Source organism: Xenopus laevis, chromosome 6S, assembly GCF_017654675.1.
Source record: "Xenopus laevis strain J_2021 chromosome 6S, Xenopus_laevis_v10.1, whole genome shotgun sequence".
Taxonomy (NCBI): Eukaryota; Metazoa; Chordata; class Amphibia; order Anura; family Pipidae; genus Xenopus; species Xenopus laevis.
This window is the reverse complement of record NC_054382.1, coordinates 79,465,530-79,486,139: the sequence shown is the minus strand read 5'-3', so window position 1 is coordinate 79,486,139 and position 20,610 is coordinate 79,465,530. Positions and strand designations below refer to the sequence as shown.

General features: G+C 38.7%; 1 protein-coding gene across 1 annotated transcript in view; it reads right to left on the bottom strand.

Moving 5' to 3' along the window:
• Positions 1 to 20,610, bottom strand: part of nup153.S (nucleoporin 153kDa S homeolog) — a 51,091-nt gene that overhangs the window by 1,616 nt on the left and 28,865 nt on the right. Inside the window, exons 12-22 of the mRNA XM_018269499.2 lie at positions 19,071 to 19,202; positions 17,979 to 18,071; positions 14,500 to 14,584; positions 12,458 to 12,580; positions 9,214 to 9,807; positions 7,873 to 8,049; positions 7,265 to 7,456; positions 5,471 to 6,214; positions 3,415 to 4,146; positions 752 to 1,009; positions 315 to 471 (exon numbers count right to left, since the gene is read on the bottom strand). Of these exons, the coding sequence (XP_018124988.1) occupies positions 315 to 471; positions 752 to 1,009; positions 3,415 to 4,146; positions 5,471 to 6,214; positions 7,265 to 7,456; positions 7,873 to 8,049; positions 9,214 to 9,807; positions 12,458 to 12,580; positions 14,500 to 14,584; positions 17,979 to 18,071; positions 19,071 to 19,202 (3,287 nt within the window). The remainder of the gene's footprint in view (positions 1 to 314; positions 472 to 751; positions 1,010 to 3,414; positions 4,147 to 5,470; positions 6,215 to 7,264; positions 7,457 to 7,872; positions 8,050 to 9,213; positions 9,808 to 12,457; positions 12,581 to 14,499; positions 14,585 to 17,978; positions 18,072 to 19,070; positions 19,203 to 20,610) is intronic.

Here is a 20,610-nt window from a genome sequence, read left to right as displayed (position 1 = left end):
CTGATTTGGTTGAATTCATGCGAGTTTTTTTATTAAATCGCCATAATTTTTAAATTTGACCAATCGAAATACATTTTTTTAATATTGGGTGAATAGGATCGACCAAAAACTCAAATTAAATTATAATCTAATTAGATTAGAGTTTTAAAAGATCTATTTTTTTTTTCTCTCCCAAAAAACACTTGAATGTCAGGAAGGCTCAAACAACTCCAAATAACTCCCATAAACTTGGCAGGTTTTAGGTGGCGATTTATTAATTTTCAATTCGGCCCTTGATAAATCTGCCCCATAGTCAGATAGGTTAGTGCTCTTACCCTTTGTTAAAGCCTGGTGTGACTGCATTAAACATAAAGCCTGGTGCAGGTGGCTGGGTGGTGGATTCTGAATTTGCATTAAAAGTGAAGACTCCACTTGAAGAATTTGTGCTGGTAAAGTTGAAGTTTGGGTTGTTGCCAAACTGAAAACCAGATCCTAAAAAAGAAAACACAGACATAATGTAAGGGCAATGTGTCACTTAAGTACAATATATCCATTATACCCCAGTAGGACGATCAGCTGGCAGCATGAAGGCAGATGGATGAGAAAAAAAATTACATTTTAAAACAAAAACTAAAAGCTGGCGATTTGTCAGTGGCCATTAAATGCGAACTGCAATGTGTATAAAAAGTTAACTTTTGAACATCTAGCTGAACAAATATGGGTGTATAAAATATAATATTTTCCAGTGCCTTGATATTAAGCGGTTACTTACCAGCGCTGGGTGCAGCAGATGATCCAAAAGAAGGCTGAGCGGCTTGCTGCCCAAACACAGGGGGTTGGGAACTACTAGACCCAAAGGCTGGCACTTGCTGAGGATTACCAGCTGGAAACACTAAAGTTGAAGAACCAAAAGCAGGTGCAGTAGACGGGTTAGCACTTTGCCCAAATGCTGGCACGGGATTGGCAGTTAAGCTTGATGAAGCAGGGCCAGTTGAGCCAGTGCCAAAGATAAATGGAGAAGAGCTACTGCCTAAAGTCAACCAAAAAAAAACACATTATTACAAATCTAAAATTTATATTTTCAGGCTTAGAGTAGAAATCTTACAAACAGCAAATTTCTATATTAAAGGGATCCTGTCATCGGAAAACATGTTTTTTTCAAAACGCATCAGTTAATAGTGCTACTCCAGCAGAATTCTGCACTGAAATCCATTTCTCAAAAGAGCAAACAGATTTTTTTTATATGCAATTTTGAAATCTGACATTGGGCTAGACATTTTGTCAATTTCCCAGCTGCCCCTGGTCATGTGACTTGTGCCTGCACTTTAGGAGAGAAATGCTTTCTGGCAGGCTGCTGTTTTTCCTTCTCAATGTAACTGAATGTGTCTCAGTGGGACATGGGTTTTTACTATTGAGTGTTGTTCTTAGATCTACCAGGCAGCTGTTATCTTGTGTTAGGGAGCTGTTATCTGGTTACCTTCTCATTGATTGATATCACTCCAACTTGCAGTACAGCAGTAAAGAGTGATTGAAGTTTATCAGAGCACTAGTCAAATGACTTGGGGCAGCTGGGAAATTGACAATATGTCTAGCCCCGTGTCAAATTTCAAAATTGAATATAAAAAAATCTGTTTGCTCTTTTGAGAAATGGATTTCAGTGCAGAATTCTGCTGGAGCAGCACTATTAACTGATTCATTTTGAAAAAAAATGTTTTTTCCCATGACAGTATCACTTTAAGAAAAAGAACCTTGTTCAGTCTTAGTTTGATTTACTTGAACAGATCCTGTATTGCTTTGCTTAAACTGCACACTGATGCTCCCTCCCGTTAGTGAAGATACTTTATTTAAACCTGCTACATGGCTGCTTTATGTTCAACGGGATATTTGGCAACAGGAACAATACAAAAGCTCCCCATGTGCCATAATACAGACTTTTCTCGTTCAACAGTAGCACCTAAGACTCCCACTGGCACATAGTAATACAGCTGCAAGTTATTTGCACACTTTTTACACTAACACCTCATTAAAGCTGTAATTTGCAATTAAAATAATTAGAATAAGTTTTAAAAATGCACATTATTAAAAGGAGCAACAGAGAATGTAAGAGTATGGAATAATTGTTTATAGGTGCATTGTCTTGCGGTCACCAACTGTTAAAGCTGACAAAAAGAGTAACCTTCCAATGGATCCTTTTAAAGTAATCTGAAGCTTAAAGGGATACTGCCATTTTTTTCAAAATACATCAGTTAATAGTGCTGCTCCAGCAGAATTCTGCACCTAAATCAGTTTCACAAAAGAGCAAACTAATTTCTTTATATCTAATTTTGAAATCTGACATGGGGCTAGACATAGTCAATTTCCCAGCTGCCTGTAACAGAACAATGGGAAGGTAACCAGATAGCAGCTCCATAACACAAGATAACAACTGCCTGGTAGATCTAAGGGCAGAGAGACACGTGGAGATTCGGGGAGATTTAGTCACCCGGCAACAAATCGCCTCTTCTTCGGGCAAGTAATCTACCCGAACTGCCTTCCCGCCGGCGGGATGCACTCTGAGCGATTCGTTTTCCGAAGTCGCCATCCTGCTGGCGATTTAGATTCTAGCCAGCGGGAAGGCAGTTTGGGGAGATTAGTCGTCCGAAGAAGAGGCAATTTGTCGCCCGGGAGACTAAATCTCCCTGAATCTACACGCGTCCTAAGAACAGCACTCAATAGTTAAAATCCAGGTCCCACTGCAACACATTCAGTTATATTGAGTAGGAGAAACAAAAGCCTGCCAGAAAGCAGTTCCATCCTTAAATGATGGCTCTTTCGGAAAGCACATGACCGGGCAAAATGACCTGAGATGGCTGCCTACACACCAATATTACTACTAAAAAACTTGCTGGTTCAAGAATGAAATTTTATATTGTAGAGTGAATTATTTGCAGTGTAAACAGGGTAATTTAGAAAGAAAAACTAAATCATAAAAATCACGACACAATCCCTTTAATAAACGACCAAGGCAAAATGAATTGGCATCTATTGCAACATATCAACTGTACCAGAATATATTTGTGCTTTTCCATTCACACTTTTAAACAGAAGTCTTTGATGAGACCAATAAATGGATCACAGCAGCAGTAACAACGAGTAAGCTTACATGCAAAATGAAATTAGAGCAATATTGGCAAGAAAACTTATTGCATGCCACACACAATAAGTGTAACAAACGTGTAACAAACTAGTATTCATTATTCTAAATCAACACTATTCATGTCCACTGCCGGTTAGTGTTCTGTGCCTTTAAGGAAGAGTCTGAAAACCCTTACTCTTAATGGAGGTTTTACAAAATTGTACATTAGGTTTCAGCAAACCACTGCAGTGGTTGTGGTAACTCATATTGATATACAGAAGATAAAATTATTCAAGAATCAGCTAAAAAAAATCTTTTACCTGTCACATTTGAGGCGTTTGTTTGTCCAAAGTTAAAACTTGGAGCTGCTGGGGTAGTACTGGCAGATGCTGCTCCAAATAGAAATGGAGTCACAGAAGTACTTGCAGAGGACACTGGTTTATTCTCCTGACCAGAGAAAACAAAGGTCGATTTTGATTCGATCGAGTTCCCAAAAACAGTGCTAGCAGTACTAGCTGGCTGTCCAAACACAAAAGCCCCAGGGGCGCTGGAGGTTCCAGCAGAGCTTCCAAATATGTTCACAGAATTCCCAGAAGTGTTTGTGGAAGAAGCTGCATTGCCAAACACACTACTTGAAGTGGATGCCGGGGCAGCAGGTGCCGCACTGTTAAATACACCTCCAGAAGCTACAGGAGCACTCAATTTAGCTGCAGAACCAAACAAGCTAGTGGAACTGGCAGGAGAACTGGATGAGGTTGTAGAGCCAAACAAAGCACTGGAGCCTGAAGGGGTACTGGAGGGAGCAACATTACCAAACAAAGTGCTAGGAGCTGCAGGGGCATTTGATGGAGGGAGGTTCCCGAATACAGCAGTAGATGCAGCAGGAACATTTGCTGAAATAGCACTGCCAAACACATTAGTAGGGTTTACAGAAGAGCTTGACTGAGTCACACTGCCAAACACACTGCTGGAGACACCAGAAGTACTTGATGAATCTGCAGTGGAGGAGACACTGGTCAGAAAACTGAAAGGCTGTTTGGAAGCTCCAGCATCTAGAAAAAGAAACAAAACACGTTTGAACATGAAGTACATGAATACAAAAGTGCGACAAACCCAGATCTACAGAGGGCACACCAGCCAACACAGCAACAAAAATGCAAACATTTTATATGAGGTTCAAACAACCCAGGGGTACCCCCACATTCAGTGACCCAAAACTCTATATAGCATATATTGGGTATCCGGGTTTTTTTCTGAACAAAGATTTTTAGTGAAGCAGCATTCAGTTGTATGAAATTAAATCAAATGTGAAAAACTGGCTGTGGAAAGATTTGGGCACCCTTGTAATTCTCCTATTTTGAATACACGTTACTGCTCAATACGGATTATTTTACCCAATATAAGCTATACAAAATTGTAACATGCCTTAAACCATTACACAGATGTAATGGTAATTATATCATGGCAAAAAGGACTCGCTCCCTAAACAAAATAATGCAGAAACTATGAATAACTGAGGCAGGAATACTTAAAGATGGAGCAGACTATTTAGTGAGCTGATCAGAGTTACCCTGCTACCCTTTGTCGGATTATCACAATTTGCTGTTTGAGTTTGCAGCTCAAACAGTTGTCAAAGGCTTTTTGATAGGAAATAAAAGACTACAGACTACTTTACGACTGCTTGCAGGAGGTAAATCAAAGCTGCTGGCTGTGGGACGTGGCATGAAAATCCAGTTCCTACAGAAGTAAGCTTCATTTAGTTCCATGGCTCCCCTTCAAATGAAAAATGGGAAAACCTTGGGAAAGGAAAAATGCGTTGAAAGTGTGTACTGCTAGAGGGCCTCTTCCGAACGCGGAGAAGGAACTATAATGTTTAGTACCCTTTATAGACACTTTAGCACATTTACAAAGTGCTTCACAGAGACATGATTTACACCAGTCCCAGTGAAGATTACAGTCTAAAGGTCACTATAACATGGGGGTGAAATGGTGAGAGGATGCATTGGGGGTGAGAAGATGAGTATGCGTAAGATGAGGTACAAAATACACAATTGATCAAGATTAATGGGGCTACACTACTGGAGCAGAATATGAAGTATGCAAGGTTTGATGGGTGTGTGTGTGTGGGGGGGGAAGAGATAATCAGCTGTATTATCACTGCAAAATGACGAAGTATAACGCAATTGTAAGCTGGCCCTCTGACTATGCATCTGGCATAAATTAAATTGCTATGTAGCAACTATATAAATAAATGGTGATCACGCCCATAGTGAGGGCAGAGTTTCCACGCACTCTGTATGTGAGCAATTCTCAGTGACAATCTCAGAATGCTGACAGTACAGAGTCTGGTCTTATTTAATATATTTTTGCAGTTACCTGTAGTTGAAGTTTGAGCACCAAAGGCAAAAACAGATTTTCCAGGCTGTTCATCCTTTTTCTCTGTAGGATTAGACACTCCAAAAGTAAAACCAGCAGATGCTGTACTGCCATCTTTGGCTGCCCCAGGTTTTCCGAAGAGAAACGGCTTAGGTTCTTCCCCATCCTTTTTTTGCCCGGATGGAGCAGAGTCTGTCTGTTCATCTTTCTTTCCAAAGACAAAAGAAGTGGATACAGTCTCTTTATTTTGATCGGTTTTACCAAAAGTAAAGGGTGTCGTGGTAGGTGCTTCAGGCTTTTTCTCTTGTACTGATTTTAAGCCAGCTGTAGCGGCAAGATTAGAATCATCGTTTGCGGCTGCCACTTGCAACCCTGAACTAATTGCAGCAGGAGCAAGAGAAACAGTGTTGGAAACCGAGCCAAATTTGAAACCACTTGTGCTAGACTGGCTTAGGGTGTCTGTTTTTGTCTGAGCAGAGCTGGTAACACCAAACTTAAAACCTGCTGAAACTTGATTGTTAGTAGAAGAGCCAAATGTAAAGCTTTTCTTGCCAGATTCCTCGGTTGTTGTGGATGCAGACGCTAAACCAAATTTAAAATCCCCTACAGGTTTGGCAAAAGAAAAGCCACTTTCAGGGCCTGTAGCTTCACCAGATTTTAACTCTCCAGTGCTATCTGAAGGCTTCACACCAAACTTGAAGGTCGGAGCAGTTGTTCCAGAGGAAAAGGTTGATGTTCCAAAACCTGGAAATAGATTACATAATCATTAGTTGCATAACCTTACTGAGGAACGGAGCTAAATCTTTCAACTGTACAGGAACAATACCGTTGAGAAGCATCAACATTGGTTAAGTTTACAGCAACCAACAGAAACCACATTTTTGCTTTCACTGTTCAACCTGCATCTGGCTGAGAGAAACAATCAACGAATGATTGCTATAGGTTACTTCCCAGGTGCAAATGTGCCCAGGCTTGATAAATGTGCAACACAAACATATGGAGGATCATGCTCAGGAAGGAACAAAGCTCCTGCAGCTAATGTATAAAACTAAAGGAAGCCACACACAAACTGATTTAAGATGCCCATTTGGGGCCCTTCTGACCAATTCAACAGATTATCTTCCCATGTATGGGGCCCACTGACAGGCCCACCTGAAAAATATAGGGTGTTGGACAGGTTAGATTTTCCCATTGGAATGAGGGGTCACTGATGCAGTCCTCCCTCCAACACATTGTATTCCTGTTGCTGTAATCAAAACATTTAGCCTTTGGGCCAACCTCGATTAACTATTGGATCTACTACTGTGTGGCCAACTTTACTGTTTGGATAGCCAATTAGATAATACAAAGCAAATAGAAATATTAAACGGGGTACCCATTTTTAAGTGTCCTTTAAAGTGTAATACAGGTATGGTACCTGTTATCCAGAATGCTCGGGACCTGGTATTTTCCAGATAACAGATCCTTCCGTAATTTGGATCTTCATATCTTAGGTCTAATAGAAAATCATGTAAACATTAAATAAACCCAATAGGCTGGTTTTGGTTCCAATAAGGATTAATTATATCATATCAAGTACAAGGTACTGTTTTATTATTAGAGAAAAAGGAAAAGATATGTAAAAATTTGGATTATTTGATTATAATGGAGTCTATGGGAGACAGCCTTTACGTAATTCAGAGCTTTCTGGATAACAGGTTTCCGGATAATGGATCCTATACCTGTATTTGAAAATTTTTTACAAAGGTATTCAACGTTAAGACACATTTCCATGACTCTATATTTAAGGCCTACCTTTTAACTCTGCTTTGGTGCCCGGCTTTGCGCTCTCACAGGCAACGCATTTTGTGGCTTCTGGTTTGTTTTCTACTAGGCACACATCACAATCCCAGCTTCCTGCTGACTTCTTAAATTGATCTAGCAATCCAATCTGCCCTGAAGTAAGGGGTGCAGCTGAAACAGAATTTCTCACTGTATCAAAACTACCTACAAAAAACAAAACAAAGTAAAAATTAGGAAAGCTTTCAACACATCTGGTTTGTACAGAGAGAAGCACTGATACATAACGTGTTTCGGTGTTCTCAGCCCACTGAAAAAAGTTAAAATAGTATAAATTGTAAAATTAATATTCTCTTTTATATGAAAAGCAAAACTGCTTTCCAATATTAAAGAAACAATTTTACAATTTAAATTGCTATTGAGAAGTATTAGTCCTATGTATTCTATGGACTAAAGTCAGCCCTCCTCCAACCAAGACCACAATTCCCACAATAACTTCTATAGCCTTGCTTTCCTTAAAAAGAAAAAAAAAAAAAAGTTTAAAGGTTGGCATGTATAGCTCATGTTTGTCACACTCCGTTGTCATAGGTCATCTCAGCCTTATAATAAAATACAATGCCTACCTTTCATTTCAGCATTGGCGCCTGGCTTGGCACTTTCACATGCAACACATCTGGTGGCCTCTGGTTTGTTTTGTATTAAGCAGACGTCACAATCCCAGCTGCCAGCTGGTTTCTTAAACTGATCCAACATTCCCAGCAGCCCTGATGGTGCAGCAGTAGATAAGCTCTTGATGGTTCCTAAGAATACAGACTTTATAAGCACTCATAAAATCAATTTACAAAGAAAGAGGCAATTTATTGCTTTAACGTCTTGCATTTTAACATCCTATTTTGCCAAGAGGCACACAATACGTAAACGCATATATTTCTTCCTCACCAATCCTTTTGATTCAGTCAAATTCCCAGTGTTCAGCTGAACCAAACCCTTGCGACTCTAGACTAAACGCGATTCTGTTTTGTTCACAATTAAAGCTACTCGAGTTTTTTCTTAAATGTGAATATACAAATTAAGGATAAGGTTCAGAGCATTTAGAAGATTCCTTCTATTTTTGTGTGATATGAAAATCAAGTTGATTTTTTATTATACATGGATACTGAAGTGCTGAAACAAAAGGAAACAATTCTACATATGAATCACAACTGCCTAACCCTGGCTAAAACTCTGCACCTCCCGCCATTTAAAATATACGAGCCCCCCTGGGATCGTAGGATTCACGGTGCACACAAACATACCATACAAACTATACATGTTAGGTCACATGAGCCAATTAACAGAGTTCGGTCTTGCAGTATTTCTGGTCAGGTGATCTGAGGCAGCACACAGACCATCACAAAATGGTGTTTCAAGGCAAGAGATGTAAAAAGAGCAATATTTACTTAAATATATTCTGTGTAATATTGACCCGATTTCTGCTCCCTCTTAGGCAACCTGAATCAGGGATACCCCCTGTAAATTTTGGCAACAGAAAGTTAACCCACCCCTAATACACCACAAACCAGACTGGGCCTTAAACTTCAACTTTACTCTTTACCCCCCCCCCCCATGATTTTTGTTATTCTATGCTTTGTCGACTTTTACTTAATACTTGATTACATGAACCTATATGGGTTAGTCTGCTTGTTTTGGATGTATAATATGTACATATTCCAGTTTCATAAGATTCTTTAATATGCCACTTAATTTGATATAAAATGCCACTTAATTTGATATAAACTATCTGTTGCTGAAGTTTTCATTTGGGGGTATAGTTTTGCTTTAAGCTTTCACCGGCAACCAAAAGGTTACAAATAAAAGTATATTTTAGAATGAGTTTATATTACATTTATTTATCATTGCATTTGTAAAATTAAAACTATGAAGAACTAGGAATCAAGATTTATACATCCAACTTCTTCACTTACCTGGTTTCTCTGCTGTGCAGCCCACACATGTATTATCCTCCGTTTTATTCTGCATATGGCAAGATGTGCACTCCCAAGATCCCATAGGCTTTTTGCAGACGTCTTTATTTGAAATGCTTGAAGCAAAAGCAAGAGTATTTGTGGCTGGATTTATAGCCTTCGTGGTGGAAGGTATCAACAAGGTAGCTTTCATGCTTGTCCCAGGTTTGGGGGTTTCACAAGCAACGCACTTTGTTACTTCTGCTTTGTTCTGCACTAAACAAGTGTCACAATTCCACATGCCTGCGGGCAGTTTAAATAGGTCGCCTAGTCCTGGTTCACTAGAAAGAGGAACAGTGTTTTTTGTATTGCTACTTGGTGGTGAAGCAGGTAGTTTCTTGGATGCTTCAGCAGAGCAAGCAATACAGTTGCTATCAGATAACATATTCTCATGAAAACATGCACTACACTGCCAAAGTCCCAAACCTTGCTTGCTTCCTACACCCAATGATACTTTTGCAGGGGAGAATGTATTTCCCACAGTCTTTGTGAGGGTTGGTGTGCTTCTGTTAGGAGTAAATGCTGAAGTCACCTGGGAAGGTGAAGATGAAAAGCCTGCAACACAAAGAACACAGGAAATGCATTAAGACAATGGACAAAATCGATTATGTATAAAATGGGTTAGGTTTCCAAAAACGATGGCCCACTGACATTTTTGCTTTGTTCATGACTAAACTCTCCAATGTCAAAATGGCAACATATTTTGTGATTTAGCCTTTTTCAAAATGCGACTTGTCACAAACTGTAAACTGTAAAATTGTGATTTTTTTGCACACATTAGCAATAAGCAAATTAGAGCTTGGACACGGTTCATCCGAATGCCAAAATAGCAGATTCGGTGCATCCCTATTCCACATGCATAAGCAGCAACAGGTCATGATCCATACCAGAATAATAAAGCAAACAAATTAGAGCTAACCCACTTTACTTCCTCTCTAATGTTTATGCAGTTTCAGAAATCCTGTAAAAGTACTACAGGTATGGCACAGGTTATCCAAAATGCTCAGGACCTGGGGTTTGCCGGATTACAGATCTTTCCGTAATTTGAATCTTCATCTAAGTCTACTAGAAAATCATGGAAACAATAAAACCAATAGGCTGGTTTTGCTTCCAATAAAGATGAATTATATTTTAGTTTATATCATGTACAAGAGACTGTTTTGTTATTATACAGAAAAGGGAAATCATTTTTTTTTTAAAAAAAATTGTATAATCTGATTATAATGGAGTGCGTGGGAGACAGCATTTCTATAATTCTGAGTTTTCTGGATAAAGGATCCTATACCAGCTTTTTTCCATCGAATCGCAAAACTCTGACCACTAGTAAATGGCTCATAAAACTATTTAACGGGATACAGTGAAAGTAATAAAGTGTAGCACGACAGACTTTATATCTACATTATGTTTGCACTGGGCACAGGATTAAGATGGAAATAAGACAATCAATGTTTACATTGGTTTACCATATTTACACCAGCATATTTATTTATATTTATGAATTGATAACATCCCTATAGTTCCCTATATAAACTAGTTCCTTCTGGTGACCAATTGTCATCATTATTGATGAACTCATTACTACTGAACAAAACAAGTCATTTTACATAGTTACATAGTTAAATTGGGTTGAAAAAAGACAAAGTCCATCAAGTTCAACCCCTCCAAATGAAAACCCAGCATCCATACATACACCCCTCCCTACTTTTAATCAAATTCTATCTACCCATACCTATACTAACTATAGAGCTTAGTGTCACAATAGCCTTTGATATTATGTCTGTCCAAAAAATCATCCAAGCCATTCTTAAAGGCATTAACTGAATCAGCCATCACAACATCACCCGGCAGTGCATTCCACAGCCTCACTGTCCTGACTGTGAAGAAACCCCTACGTTGCTTCAAATGAAAGTTCTTTTCTTCTAGTCTAAAGAGGTGGCCTCTGGTACGGTGATCCACTTTATGGGTAAAAAGGGCCCCTGCTATTTGTCTATAATGTAATCTAATGTACTTGTAAAGTGTAATCATGTCCCCTCGCAATCACCTTTTTTCCAGAGAAAACAACCCCAACCTTGACAGTCTACCCTCATAATTTAAGTCTTCCATCTTCTCCTCTAACCAATTTAGTTGCTCGTCTCTGCACTCTCTCCAGCTCATTTTTATCCCTCTTAAGGACTGGAGTCCAAAACTGCACTGCATACTCCAGATCAGGCCTTACCAGGGACCTATAAAGAGGTATAATTATGTTTTCATCCCTTGAGTTGATGCCCTTTTTACGCAAGACAGAACTTTATTTGCTTTAGTAGCCACAGAATGACACTGCCCAGAATTAGACAACTTGTTATCTACAAAAAACCCCTAGATCCTTCTCATTTAAGGAAACTCCCAACACACTTTAGTATATAACTTGCATTTATATTATTTTTGCCAGAGTGCATAACCTTGCATTTATCAACATTGAACCTCATTTTCCAGTTTGCTGCCCAGTTTTCCAACTTAGACAAATCACTCTGCAGAGTGGCAGCATCCTGCATGGAACCTTCATGATTTTAAATGAGAACAAAACAAAATGAATAGGGCTTAAAATGCCATGTTTTATATACTGAACTTATTGCACCAGTCTAAAGTTTCAGCTTCTCAATAGCAGCAATGATCCAGGACTACAAACTTGTGACAGGGGGTCACCATCTTGGAAAGTGTCTGACATTCAAATGCTCAGTGGGCTCTGAGCAGATGTTAAGAAGCTAAGCTTAGGGGTTGTCACTAATTATCAAGCAGAAAATGAGGTTGGCCTGTAATATAAGCTGATGCTACAGGGCTGATTATTAAATTCAGATGCTATCTGCACTGGTTTCTGTGCTGTCATGTAGTAATTATCCATATTAAATTACTAATCAGCCTTATAATGTAAAATTTATATTCTATGTGTACTGTATATTGTGAGTCGATCCCTAAGCTCAGTTAGTGACAGCAGAACAAAACATGTGCAGTGAATCAGAAAAGAAAATGGGGAGCTACTGGGGCATCTTTTTGAGACATAATGTACAACATTTCAAGCCTACTTCTTTAGTTTAACTTTCCTTGTCTTTTAAACACGTATAACTAATCAATGTCTTTTGAACTCAGGGCTGTCAGAGCAGTCATTTAGAGCTTAAATGAAAACGAAGAAAGTGGCATGGCTATGGAGTCACTAATGACGTATACATACCTGGACTTCTCAAAATATCTAACACACTCCCTTCCTTCAGAGTTTTTGCAGGTTTACAGAATCCCACTTGTTCATCGTCAGTGTTCTTTGTACTGCCGTTATTCACAGCTACGTGCATTTTAGCTTTGGGATGACAAATAACACATGAGCTATTAAGTCTATAAATTTAGCAACAAAAAGTACAGCTATGAACTCACACAAGGCAATTTATGACCATGTTCTATCACCTACATTTAATGATCTATGAGCATGCTGCATATTGAGTTAGCCTAAGAAAATCCAAAACAGCTTTTTTTTTTTTTTACTTTCCTGTGCAGTAGACCTACAAAGTGTCAAATCTATATTTTTTCATTCACTAAAGGGTCTATTTACCATGCTGTGTAAAAAGGATTAAAACATTACTGGTTATGTTGCTTATATAAAGCAAAAATCTGATTTGTTGCGGATTGGTTGTTATGTGCAAAATGACCAGTAATGTTTGTCTCCACTTTTTACACAGAATCATAAATAGGCCCAATTACCCACTGCAACTAGTCAAAGTGAAATTATGTTTATATCATCACAAGTTATATTTCATATTTTGTGTTTGGACACTATACTTCCTTTATCCAAATACAGAGGCTGGTTATAGGGCAACAAACCCCCTTCTTCAACACAAGTGCAACAAATAGGGCTTATGCCAAACTTACTTTTGATCCACAAATTATTTCTTGAGCTAAATATGCTATAAATGAACAGAAGTTAAATTTCCTGATTTTTACTATATGGTTTACAGCCCTGAACAAAAAAAAACAAAACAAAAAAAAAATAAGCAGCTCCAATTGCTATGGGAGAAAAAACAATAGCAAATCAACTGCAATATTGTGAATTAAAACTACCACTGCAATGGTAAAACTAGTACTGCAATGCGTATCCGAAGTCAATATAGCTTCAGTCAAATACAGCCAAATGTATCTGATGTGATATCACATCTGGTCGCAACAGTGCGTGAAACTCTATGTAGAAAAGATGCCGGCAGATCCAAAACCATCACATTTATAAGGTCTACCTTCACATCACACTGTTGGACAAGTAATTGTTTGCACTTCAGTAATACTTTGTATTTCAGTGACTTGAAAAGTTTAAAATAAATGCAATATCTACTGTCCCTGCTTTTAAAGTATCCACAGAAAGAAAAAAGGCTTTGAAATGGATATGCTGCTTTGATATCAGGGTTTTTGTATGTTGCTGATCTGGGAAATCTGCATGTGGTGTTTCTTTTTAAAAAGTAATCACTATAGCATTTTATATTTAGGAAATCACTGAAGCACTTTAAAAGCAGAGAAACACACTTTTATAAAATGGTTCCGGATAGACACTGAGCTGGACTATATTACAGAACTCTGCCGATTCTGCTATAAAGCCTTTGGCACGGATTAAAACTATATCTTGGTTCGGTGATCTGGCTGCAAAACTGTGAAACAGATTGGAAAAATTGAGGGTGTACTTTCCTTTAATCTTTATTTTACAGATACAAATATACCAGGACCTCTGTACTTTTAGTGGAGAGAAACACTGGACTTGGGTCCAAGATTAGTCAACAATCACTGGAGGGTGTGGCAATTCTCAGTTAATCCAACTGCTAAAGGGATTGTTTAAGGGGATTGTTTAAGGGGAAGAGAGGCCCCAGAAAGGGGGAAGGGAAAAAGAAAACATCATAGAAGTGGAGATGCATATAAATAGTGTACGGTGGCAGCATGGTGCTCTGTTAGTATTTCCACAGGCCTGTATAGTTTTTTCCAAAAAAGAGAGGCACTAGTAGGGAAAAGACTCTGCTATTTAGTTCTTCATATTAGCATTTTTCCTGCTGTTTCTTCAAGCTGTTGACACACACACACACAAAAAATAAATGTGCCTTTAGCCCTTTTTGTTGCCAGATCCTAAAATCTATAGTGCTGACAAAGTTGTTTTCAGGTTAAATATTAATCTATGCTGGATAAATGCTGGTCTAGCAAACAATACTGGTGCATCAAGGGTTTAAAACGGAGCTGTGTAGTACTTACCTATGCTACTTACAGCAGACACATTGCTCTCTACAGATATTGCAGAAGACACTTTTACTGTTGGTACACTGAAAGTGAAATCAACCTACCAAAAGAAAATGAGTGCAGAGTTATTTAGCATTCGGTAAAGATTAATATAATTTTGTTATTGCAGGATGGTGTGCGTGTGTACACACATCTAGCTGTCCTTTTAGTGTAAAAGTACTATATAATCTATTTTCTCTATCCCCTTAATTTTATTTATTCAACCCTTATAATTAAATATTACTTTTCCCATAACCTTGAAATACAAAAATCCCCCAGCAGATCATGTCCCTCTACGTCTACCATCAACACTTGTAGTCATGTTAATCGCATGCATCTATTCGTTTCATTCAGGAAGTCAATAGAAAATGACTGCTCTAGACTAAGAGTCCTGCAGCGGGTCGTGTACTCGCGGGTTTCCCGCAAAAACCTGCAGTACCTTGCGGGTTGAGGGGAGAAGTTCTGGGTGTGGGTAAAGACGAGGGTCGGGCCACGGTCTTCTCAATAGTGATATTTACTCCTTTTGTTCTGCGGGTACGGGTCGGGGTGCCATAAAATGGACCCGCGCAGGACTACTCTAGACTCACCGCACCACACAGTGCCACTCCATTCGGATGCACGAAGCTTCGGGTGCTCAGCCACCAGCATCCCAACTGTAATATGAATCCAATCAGCAATAAGACTCCCATAATTAAGGGACTCTTTCCCAAAATGTGTAAAGCAATGTCGTTAACCCACCATTTCTTATTTTCCGGAACGGCGCCTGATCTAACTGCTGATTGAACTGAACTGCTGTATTAGTTTCACTCACAAAAAAAAATCTGTACTTCTATCTGTAATTAAGGAACCCTTAAAAGGGTTGTTCACCTTCCAAACACATTTTTCAATTCAGTTGTTTTTAGATTGTTCCCAGAAATAAAGACTTTTTTCAATTACTTTCCATTATTTCTTTTTTAATGTTTTTCCAAAATCTAAGTTTAAAGTTGAATGTCCCTGTCTCTGGTGTTTGTCTGGCAGCTCAGTAATTCAGGTGCAGACTCTAAACTGTTACAATTTAGCAACATTTTGTTGATACATTTCTCAGCAGCATCTCTGGAGTATTAGCAACTATTGTATCAATTCTAACAGCTGCCTGTAATGAAACCCAGAGATGCTGCTCAGCAGGGACAAAGATAAGAAATGTATCAACTAAATGTATCCATTTAGAACAGTTTACACGGTCGGCGACCCCCCTCCCTCCCAGAGCTGCTTCAGAAGGTGAAAAAAGACAGACACTTCAATAGAAGAAAAACGGTCACACAGAAAATCATTGGAAAAAGTCATTATTTCTGGTGATCTATCTTAAAACAACTACCGTATATACTCGAGTATAAGCCGACCCGAGTATAAGCCGAGGTACCTAATTTTACTTCCGAAAACTGGGGAAACTTATTGACTCGAGTATAAGCCTAGACACAACTAAGACCGTTAGACAAGCAGGATCCTTTTGTTTATTTGTATTTGTAGATAGATATATTTAATAATAATATTAGTTAAACCTTTGCGTTTTAAAAAAACAGTATGGGATTGCAGCCGTTCTCCATGGCTTGGTAACATTAATACCATTCTGTAGTTTCATAAAAGAAAAAATGTTAAAATGATATCCCCTTTGTTTAGTCTTTTAATTTAAAAAGTGCCAAGGTATTTTACTGCTTTGTATGACTGGGAACTGAAAAACAAATCAATATTAAAGTGTATTCTGGTCATTCTCACGTGAGTTCCAGTATAAACATTGTGATTTTATGTTTTGAAAATTAGAATTATTAAAAATGACAGACAAAGCAGACAAGTAGCACCTGCAATATTTTACAATTTTAGCACTGTAGCTGCATCAGTTTTTGTGTGCAAATAAGTGGCAAAATAACGTGGTGAGAACAAACAGCGCAATGGTGGGAGCAGCAGCGTGATCAGTGGGGAATTACATCAAAACCCACCATGCGGGTGGCGCGCATGCTGACGTTACAGATCATGTGGGTTTTGATATAGATTCCCACTGATCGCGCTGCTGCTACCACCTTTGCGCTGTTTGTTTTGGGGGAGCGAGATCAAAATGTGCTGCTGCGAGTCTGCTGCGAACCTTCCCAGCGTTTCCCTGCAGGTAAGAAACTTCCCACAGAGGAGGGGAAAGCTTGGTTGGAGCTTTGGCGGAATGTGCACTGCCACTGACGCGAGTATAAGCCGAGGTAGAATTTTTATACTCGAGTATATACGGTAGTTGTTTTAAGGTGAACCACCTTACAGGATCACTAAAAAAGTGTTCATATCTGGCGAAACCAATCAGCAAATTCTGTTGCTGGGTTGATAAGGTGAGTTCCCAGAAGTAGTCTCGGAATGGGTCATGACTTGGTTACCTGAAATATTACAATGTAGTCCAGTAATGTATCACAAGCAAGTGTGTATATTTGTTTCAATAACCTGAAACATGGTGGTGTACTAAGTGTCTCTAGTGATGTGCGGGTCGAGAAAAACTAGACCTGCTCCCTCCCAATCCGTGTCTGCCGACATCTGGCTTTCCCCCTCCTTTTATACACCTGCACCACCGATTATGTCACAAAAGGGGCAGGCAGGCACAGCCCCTACAAAATCGGAAGCTGGAGGTTGGAAGACAGCAGTGTAAGGTCAAGGGCGGGGAGAGCAGGCGGAAAGGCTCAACCCCAACCTGCCAGCGATCTGCAGAACCCGCCTGACCCGCGGGTATCAGGCTGACCTGCACATCACTAACATGTAACTTTGTATTTAATACACGTAGAAAGCAGCAATGTAGCCAGTCCCACTGTCTCACAGGTGCTCCGTCCACACACCTCAAATCTTGTATACAATCAAAAGCGGAGAACAGAGGAACAAACTTGCAGAATAACTGCTAAAGTGCAAATTTATTATAGTCCACACAACATGTTACGGGCGTCACAGGCCCTTTTTCAAGTGAAAAAGGGCCTGTGACGCCCGAAACATGTTGTGTGGACTATAATAAATTTGCACTTTAGCAGTTATTCTGCAAGTTTGTTCCTCTGTTCTCCGCTTTTGATTGTATACATGTACCATTAACTTTAGTCCAATGGCACGTGTGTTGTTGTGCAGAAAGACGGCAGAAGACAAAAAGCCCTCTTGCTCGATACAATTCCAAATACAATGTGACTGAAAAGCTCTATATTGTACACAACCAGAGGGGTTGCAGGCAGACCTAGAAGCCAACAAAACAGGGGGGAAAAAATTCCCCAAGTATCAGGGGCCTCAGGTTGAACAGAAAGATGCTAAATTGTAGCATATTTTAACCACCACTGTTGCAGTAAGAAATCTTTACATACACAGAGAATTTTATGTGCAGAATAGCTTTAACAACTCTCGACTTAATAGGGAAACTTGGGATGCATGAATATTATAAACACATGTATTTTAATCAAATAATTGGTACTTACAGGTGACCCAGGAGATTGAGCATTTGATTCAGTTGATTTCACGATAGGGGATGAAAATGTGAACAATGGGCTACTGCTGGTTAAGACACATGTCTGTAACAAAATCAATTAAAAACATAAATAAAAGTCATATAACATACTATTGTAATTTCATTTTAAAATTCATTGTCAAAATAAAAATGCTTATGCAACCTTCTTTTGCCATAGCATTTATACCTCAAAATATTATTAAAGCCCTTATATCCTGTCAACACCCAAAAGATCAGAGAATAGAAATGCAGGGCTGCGTATGCTTGTACATAAACATGAAACTTACCAATAATGCCTTCTACAACCTCAGGGGGCTAGATTACAACAGCCAAGTCTAGCAAACAAACAGTACCTATACCAATGTTCGAAGAAAATTAATGCACTAGGACATAGTTGTCGATAGTTGCTAATGTTCCACAGAAACAGAGAAATGTATCTAGTACTGTAGCTCATTTTAACATCTTAGAATCTGCACCTGGATTACGGAGATGCCAGAATGGAACGCCAAAGAAAGGAGCATTACAATTTAAACTTACATTTTTTAAAACCGTTAAAAGATAAAACATGGAAAACAATTGGAAAAAAGCCTTTATTTCTGCTGAACAATCTGAAAACAACTGAAGTGTTTGGAAGGTGAAACACCCCTTTACACATTTAGTGCAACACATTAAACCATTAAAATCTCAGAATAAACAAAAATGTAAATACCAACAATGGTGGACAATTAGTAACAGTAACTACAAGCTATAGTAAATGTTTTAGAAAATAAAGTATAAATAAACAAAACAGTTTAGTGACGTGCGGGTCCAGAAAAACGCGACCCACAAGAGGTGGATAGAGGCAACAGTTGTGTACTAGCCATCTCAAAACCAACACCCTGAATTTCTTTGCCTACTGAGCTAGCAGTTAAGCATCATCAAGGACAGCACATTTTGCTGTTCATGCACCAGGGAATCCTCAGGAGCTACTAAACAAAGCAAGGGTTCTCTATAAATACAAGAGATGGGAGAGGGAGAGGGAGGGGGGGGACACACTGGTTGTACAGTAGTTTTTCTGACTTACCGCAATGTCTGCAGGTTTAGTAGCAGAGATAGGCGAAGTAGCAGTACTAGCCAAAGTTGAAAATGTAAAGCTTGGAAGGGCTGCTGTGCTAAGAGGCAATGGAATTTCAGGTAAAACTGGTAGATCCAACTCCTGAGGATAGAAAAATTAAGTCATGTCAAAGTAATATTAAACAAGATATTCAACATCTCATTTACTTTCCTGCACATCTCTACACTAGGCAACTGTATCTGCGCTATAGAGCAAACATTGGATTTTAGCCCTAGGAATTGCTGTGTTTTGCATATATATGCAGTGCTTGGCCCTTTCAAGCACTGCATATGTATGCAAAAGTATTCTGGAATGTTATCTATTTTGATTATCTTCTAATAATCAAAATCTTAGTGAATGTTTGCTGGCTATTTTAGGGCATTGAAAACATGTTCTTAACATGTCAAAATTACATAACTCTGCAAAGAGCATATTTCAGTTACCCGATAGCATGTGTAGCAGCCCGAAGCAGCAGTCTTCTTGTTATAAAAAGTGAAGAAAATAGTAACGTGGAGCAATTTACATGCTTAAGCAAGAAGCATGCTTTAGTAGTATCTTAAAGTTTTTCTCGAACACCAAAAATGCTTAATAAAAATAATGTGTTTTGAAATAAAAATCCAACATAAAATTGCAGTGCAAGATGTATTCATTTGAAATTGAGAACTGGTTACATTTCTGAACTTGTGAATAGTAAAATGCTACTAAACTACTCTGGGACCAAAAAGTTACTGTCACACAGTGTTTAGTATGGCACACTAGCTAAGCTCTATAGTATATTAAAATTATTTTCCAATCAAAACTAAACTCAAGAAAAGAGGAGCTCTTCCTACAGTCTGTTCATAAGTGGCCTCTGAAAAATGGGCAGGTAACAAAACATCTGGTTTCTTTTAGGAATCAGCTGCCTGAGCTCCATATTTGTAAGCTATGTTTCAAGCTTATAGTACACACTAGTTTGGAAACTGTTCAGAGTTAGCAAGTGGAGAAATGAGGGTCAGCATAGGCACTTAAACTGGAGGAAAAACTGAAGAAGAATTGAATAGCTTTAGTAGTAGTAGATATCTAAAAGGACTTGCAAGAGCCTGTGAGGTTTGTTTTTGCCAACACAGAAAACACAGAATCATGCATAATGAATGGAGAGCTACCCACATATTATTGAAAATAAAATGTTAAACTTGCAAATTCATTTGCCATTTAACACTATTAAAATCTACACCATCAAAATTAAGACTGTATAACAAATTGCTCTTCAGGGAACATTTGTGCATTACATTTTTTAAAATAAGATTTCAAGATATTCTGCTTATATCATTAACATGTTATTGGATACCCCCCTGAGCAGGGAAGCATCAAAATACGCTTCCTGCTTCAGTAAAATAAACCATTCTGCCCAGGCTCAAATAGCAGGAAGTACTCCAGTTCAAGTCATTATATAAGTAGTCACCATAGTAGCAGCCTATGCAATATGCATTCTTAAATATAAAAGTAAAAGTAGCATTAATTATGGCTGTGA